Below are 6670 nucleotides of genomic sequence, written 5' to 3'. Positions count from 1 at the left end.
TCACCTGCATGAAAAGGTTTCTAAATCCAATATATAGCAACAGAGAAGTCCTTTATTTGTGCCGTAAAATGGCAACAAAAAAAAAAACCAGCAAAAACGAAAAACGGGAATGAACGAGCGTACCAATAACCTCCGAAATAAAAAAAAACCCGGCTGCTATGCTCTTCCCGCGTGCCGCGGTTCACGTGAACTCGGACCAATGGAATCACGATTTTCCCCGCCAGAACTCGGGCAAAACAGTGACCTCGTGCTAGGAAAACTAATGCGCGAAAAGGAAGGAAACAGTGTCGCGAACAAACACTTGCTGCTCCGGGGAAGCTTCGCGAAGAGAAATGGTTCGTTAATGATGTGTCCACCGCTGCTGTGTTGTTGGTGACTAACGACCATCAAATTAAAGTTACTTCAAGAATTTTTTTGTATTTTTGTTGATATTTTCTTAATTGTTTATGTATCTTCTATCATATAACATATTAAAATAATAAAAAACAATAAATTATCATTCAAGTAAAAACTAGAAACCACAAAAAGTATATTGTCCTTTGTGTCCACTGCTTGCCGAAGAGCAAACAACAACCCCGCGAACTCGTCACTTCGAAAGAGACAACCAGCTGCTTGTCCGCTAGTGGCGTCGCGATCCAAGGCTGGTAAGTAGTAGTGCTAGTAGTAGTAGTAGTAGTGATCACTAGTCCCCAATCCCCCTCCTCGGGGGGCAGTAGAAGAGAGAAAAACCGCGGAAAAAAAGGCACGAACGACCGACGGAAAACAAAACAATCTCCTATCCTACACCTCCCCCCAACCTTTGCGTTCGAATCACCTGCACCAACTACTACCACACAGCTCGTCGTGCTCGTGAGCCGAACGCCGAACTATTCCGTGCGCGAGCAAGCAGGTGCCCTGCCTGGCCAGCCAGCCAGCCAGTCAGCGGAAAGAGAGTCCACCAGCGGCCACGGGGAAGAATTAAAAAAAAAGAAAAAAGAAAATCGCTATTAACACAACACTGTGTTGTGTTGCTGTGTGCTGTGTGCTGTGTAAGGGGTGTTCGTGGTGTTGGTGTTTGGTCTGTTCCTGCTCCTGCTCCTGCTGCTGCTGCTGCTGCTGATGAGGAATGTATAGTTTGCTCGCGAAGTATGACTTCTCCCCCCTTGGTAGTTCGCGGTTGTTCCTTTTTTTTTGTTATCACCGAGTGGAAGGTTTGCGGAAAGCGAAAGAGAGACGTGAGACAGCCACCTCACTCCAACCCGCCCTCCGCACGGGCGAAAGGATGCGATGATGAGTCCGCGCGCGCCTCGCGGTGCCGGTGTTGGAGGTGTTGAACAATTGTTGCTGACCCTTTTTCCTGCGTTTTTTTCCAAATTTCCGCCACCAGCGAGAGAGAGAGAGAGAGAGAGCGCCGAAGAGAGAGCGAGAGAGGGGCACCTGCACCACCCAACTATTCGCGCCTTTCACCGATCATCTCGTCGTCGTCCTCGATTGGCGTTGGTCGCTCTTGTGCGCGCGCTCTCTCGCTCTCTCTCTCTCGCTCTCGCTCTCTCTGCACCGAGGGTCTATCGGTGATCAGTCGCGGGTTCGCGGCGGATGGATAGTATGCGTGGTCCGTCGTCCGTCCTAGAAGTAGAACCCGCTAGTCCAGTCAGCAGCAGCAGCAGCAGCATTGGTGGTCAGCAGTTCCAAGCCGGTGGCGCGCGCGACCACCACTCTCGTTCACTCGTTCTCGTTGTGTGTCCATCTATTGCGTATCCGTGCGTGCGTGCGTGCGTGCGTGCGTGCGTTTATCTATCCGTGTTTTTCTAGTGTGTATGTTTTGGGTGTTGAGAGATCGTGTGCTTTGGTGTTAAGGATTCGCGTGGTACCCCGCATATCAGTCAGTGGGCGAGCTGCCAGGCCAGGGTCTCTTATCGTCGGTCGGTGATTTCTTGTGTTTTTAGACTATTTTAACGCGTGCGTGCGTGTGTGTGTGTGCTAGCGATGTTAAAATAAATGCCTCTTTGGCTCGTGCCAGACACAATCACAGCAAGCGGCACGTGAGAAACGCGAACGAGGAAGATGATCGAAGGTGGCATCGGTGTGGATTTCCACGTCAAGTTACAGTTCCGCGAGAGCATCGCCGCTCGTCGCTATTGTTCTCTGTCGTCGTCGTTGTCGTCGTCGTGATCTTGTGTCTTCTCCGCTCTTCTACGCATTCATTTTGCATCTTTCGTCGCGTTTTTTCCGGTAGTTCAACGCTCTTCGGGTTCTTCGGGTTCCAAGTTTCCAAGACACGAGCTTGTAAAGACGCCCGCGCGCGCTCGCGCATGTGTGTGTGTGTGTGATAAAGGGTAAGACGATCGTCGACCAAACGAACAAAGCAGCATCCCGGATCGGATTCTTGTAAAGTCCTGTTCCGATCGCTGCAGATCGCATTGTTCCAGAAGAAGTCATTGTGTTTGTGTGTGTGTGTGTGTGTGTGTGTGTGTGTGGGTGTGCGCCGGTGTAGGTGTACCTGAGAAAAAGAAGGAAAGAAGAAGGAAAAGATAGCAGGAGGAGGAGGAGAAGGAGAAGGAGAAGGCGAGCTGCCTGAGGCTCCGTCGTGTCGACAGGATGCGTTCCAAATCCGTTGCCAGGCGTTTCGCTCAAGGTAAGTACATCGAGTACGTACGCATTTCATTTGTTGAAGTCAGCGATGGCCGTTGCCTCCACCGATTGTTGGGTTTAGAAATGGCGAATTCGTTATGCCCTGGGGTGGGAATAGGGGGGGGGGGGGGGGGGGGGGGTTGCACCAATTTTGCTCGCCAACAACACACGAACCCTAAGGTCCGATGTATCCGGCAAAAAGATTGCAAAACTTCACGCTTTGCATCCGTTCGGTGAAAGGAGCGGTTCCTATAGGCGATAAGCAAGCCACGACGCTAGCGGATCGCCCTGGGTAACGCACTTGGTGCACTTTGCCGCTTCGTGAATCTTGTTTTAGCATTCCGGAGCATGGTTTCGATAGTTTAGAACCTATATGCTGGAGGACGTTAGTCTGATTGCCGTTGTACTTGTAATGATAACAGTAACATAACTACAATTCGATTGACTTACAATTCACATCCAATCACAGTATCAGTAGTGGTAGTAGTAGTAGCTGCAGCAGCCCTCAGCTCGATAAGTCATATCGCATTCCTTCAGTGTTTTGGTCCAAGGCGGCGGCGCGCCTCACTGACGCCAACGGGCTGCTACGGTCATGGTAACGTCCTTTTCCGCCGGCCCCGGCAAAACGTTGACGACGACGACGACGACGACGACGTTGAAGCCACAAAGGAGGAGGAGGGACAGCGCAGCGGCGAAGTAGTAGCGACGACAGTACACGCGACGCCACTGCTGTTGCGGATGCGGACAGAGTCGATTAGAGAGTGTCCACCATCAACACCACCACCACTACCATCATCATCATGTCCACCGCCACCACCAAATGTGCCAAATGGTCCGGACCGCAATGACGGAACGGAAGGCCGAAGACCCTTGCTGTGCTGTCCTGTCCTCACAACTAGCGCAGTCAGCGCGATGACTACTAGCCGGCCAAAGCAAGCAACATACCATCAACATAATATGGTTGGTTGGTGGTGTTGTCCGTGGTAAACGTAAACGAGGGGAAGGCTGGCAGATGGGGGTGGTGGTGGTGGTCCAAGTGTCCTAAATGGGGATTTGCAGTCTCGCGTCACTCTGCGGCAACCGAAAACCATGATTTCTGCAATGGTCGCCACTCGCCCCCTCGCGAGTGCTCCTTCCTATCCCCTATACCGGGTCACCATCGCGATGGTAGTAATGGATGTGACACAGAAACGACGGCAGGACATTCGCATAGCAGTAGAATCACTTAACCACCTCTCTCCCTTCTTCTTCTTCTGCGCCATTGACAACGCGACGTGACGGCGATGCTCCCTCTATGCGAGAAGTGTGTGTGTGTGTGTCTTTGCAAGAAGCGAAGCGTTTGTCTTTAGCTAGCGGGAGAGGACTACGGCGGCCCTGGGCTACGGTGAGACTCATAAAGACGGAAGGAGATCTCACATCGCGATAGCACGCCATTGACAAGCGAAATAAGTTAATATTCTTGCATGACCCATGTTCACTCCTCAAAACCCCCACCTTCCCCTCACCCCCTCCCTCTCAACGCAGGGGACATGACATGCAATCATATCACAGTGCGACGCCACATACACCTCCTTGCGCGCGCACACACACACACACACACACATACACAAGATTAGTGTGACGCGACACACCCGGGTGGTTGTAGGTCCTGCTCGTCGTTGTCGTCGTCGTTGTCGTTGTGGTCATGTGCGGAAGATAAAGCGAAGGACATTAACCGGGAGAGAGAGAGAGAGAGAGAGAGAGAGAGAGACCCCCGCGTTGTACCTGCACTACCTAAGGAGGTACACCGGAAATGGTGGCAGGTTCAGAAGGGGGGCCCGGGGGATGGAGTGGGTGGGTGTACACCCCACGCTTCCGGTGCTGGTCAGTTGTTCACTTTTCTTTCGCTTTTCCTCTCCCTCTCCCTCTCTCCCGTTCTCTCTGTCTTGTTGTCCTTCGTGTAATGGTCAAACGACTAAGGGTAAGGACACCCTTTTCCCCCCCTCCCGGCGCGCCATGTCATATTCTCGAAACGGATCGATGACCGTCTCCCTCTCCTCTCCCTCTCTGCACGAAGGATAAGGACCTTGGCATAGGCTTTCGCTTCTTCTTCCCCGGGGGTCTTCAACGCGGTGGCACGATAAATATTTTTATGTTTCTTTATTGTTTTACGACCATCGCACCCCCTCCCCTTGGGGGACCACGTTGAATGGACGTCACTGCATCGTCTCTTTCTCACTCGCACGCTTCTTCTTCTTCTATCTAGTGTCAGAATTCGATTTTGGTGTTGTGTTGAGGTCCCCACTGGCTGAAGGAGGAGCTGAGAGAGGGTGGATCGTCTTCTGGAATGTCGCGAAGAGAAGCGACCTCTCATCCATTCCGAAATCACTGGCCTCTAGCCATTTATATCCATTGTCCTTTTCGGGGCGGGGGGTTGGGGCATTTCTACGTCAAGGGATGTGGAGCTCGAGGGGGAGGGGAGCAGCAGTAGCACTCCCTCTGGCGCGTCAGAGACCTCCAGGAGTGTTCGGTTATAAATGACCCAAGCGCAGAATGACGAGCGTCCAAGACAGAAGGGGGAGTAGACTGTCCTCCCCCGCACACACAGTGGACAGTGGAATGAATTTTTATGACCATCGGGCGCTTTGCTGCTGCTGCTGCACCATCATTATCGTGCGCTGTTGTGTCTAGTAGCAGAAACGAATTCTCATTACTCCCCGGACCCCATACACAGAGACCGGGACCTCGGGGTCCTTAAGAGCGGAGGTGGCGCTCGGCAGGGAAAAGACACCCGAGCGCCATTAATAAACGGTCGAAACGGCCCTTGGAATGGAGGATGGAGGAGGAGTGGCGCGAGGGCTCCTGGGCTACTGAGATTCGTAGATAAAGGAAGGGACTTTGGTTTTTGATGACCATTTCGTCGAGACAGTCGCGACGTAGATATTCTCTCTCTCTCTCTCTTCCTCCCTCTCTCGTTGTTAGGAGGGTGGGTTCTTTATGCTAAACAGCGGTGCTGGTGGTGGTTGGGTCCATGTCCGTACCATGTTCCAAGAAGAACCGATTCCCGGGAGTCAATTGCCTTAATTTATCCTTCACCGAGCGAGTGAGACACAGTAGCAAGTGGTCGTTAACCGGTGTTGTGAGGGGAGGGAGGTGGATGAAAGGACCCTCGAACTCGAACGGAACACCAACCCTCCAAAAAAAAAGGCCCAAGAGGGAGGAACGCATCACCTTGCGCACGAAAGAGATATATATGCTGCTGCCGCCTTAGTATTCACCTCGCCAGAAAGAGTGTGAGTGTGAGTTGGGAGGGAGGGGGATGGAGGTCATAAAATTTATGATTACATAAAACGATCACGATCACGTTACTAGAGGGTTGGGTGGGGTGTGTGGGTGGAAGGGGGTTTATGTCTCTCGGCTTCCTGCCGCGGTCGGCTTTTATGATGATGGACCCCACGATGTGCTGCGGCGCGCGTGACAATCTCTCGGTCGGACGGCGGTCGACATGGAAAATCAGGACAGGCTTCTCGACTCGACTCACCCTCACTAAGGGCGGAGGATTGTCCTGTCAACTGTCAACCTGTCCCCGTACGCACGCTCACCACCACGAGCACACGAGCACACTCGAGTGTCCTTTTTGCTGCTGCTACTGCTGCTGGCGGCGTCGCCAGCGATGGTTGCGCCAAAAGTACATCAATCTTATGCCACCCCGAAAAAAAGGGGGGGGGGGCGAAGAGAAGGAGGAGCAGAAGGAGAAGAAGGACTTTACGTGTTCGTGTTCGTGAGGGCTCACAGCTCATAGCACGCACGGATTCTCGCCCCCTTTCGGCGTCGGCGTCGGAGGAGGTCACTTACGCCCGCCCCCCTTGTCAGGAGAGCGAGCATTAATTGGGAAAAGCCTCCCCCTCGGTCCCGGGAGATGCCCGAAGGCAGATAAAGCTTTATTTATGACTTTGATTACACGATATTGAAATGTGGTTCTTGTCGTTGTGGTGTTGGTGAAGAGCGTCACTGCTCTGCGTTGTCGTTGGTGCTATGGTCGAATGTCCTCCTGACCACTCCTGGTCAATCGCTGGTGGAA

General features: G+C 52.6%; 1 protein-coding gene across 1 annotated transcript in view; it reads left to right on the top strand.

The window, feature by feature from the left end:
• The first annotated feature begins 2476 nt into the window (after nucleotides 1-2476).
• The window catches only part of LOC125959521 (histone-lysine N-methyltransferase PRDM16-like), a 110885-nt gene continuing 106691 nt past the window's right edge, over nucleotides 2477-6670 (top strand). Inside the window, exon 1 of the mRNA XM_049692346.1 lies at nucleotides 2477-2614. Coding sequence (XP_049548303.1) covers nucleotides 2578-2614 — 37 coding nt within the window. The 5' untranslated portion in view covers nucleotides 2477-2577. The remainder of the gene's footprint in view (nucleotides 2615-6670) is intronic.

The sequence above is a fragment of the Anopheles darlingi genome, chromosome 2 (assembly GCF_943734745.1).
Source record: "Anopheles darlingi chromosome 2, idAnoDarlMG_H_01, whole genome shotgun sequence".
In the NCBI taxonomy this organism is placed as follows: domain Eukaryota; kingdom Metazoa; phylum Arthropoda; class Insecta; order Diptera; family Culicidae; genus Anopheles; species Anopheles darlingi.
This window is presented reverse-complemented; position numbering and strand designations above follow the sequence as displayed.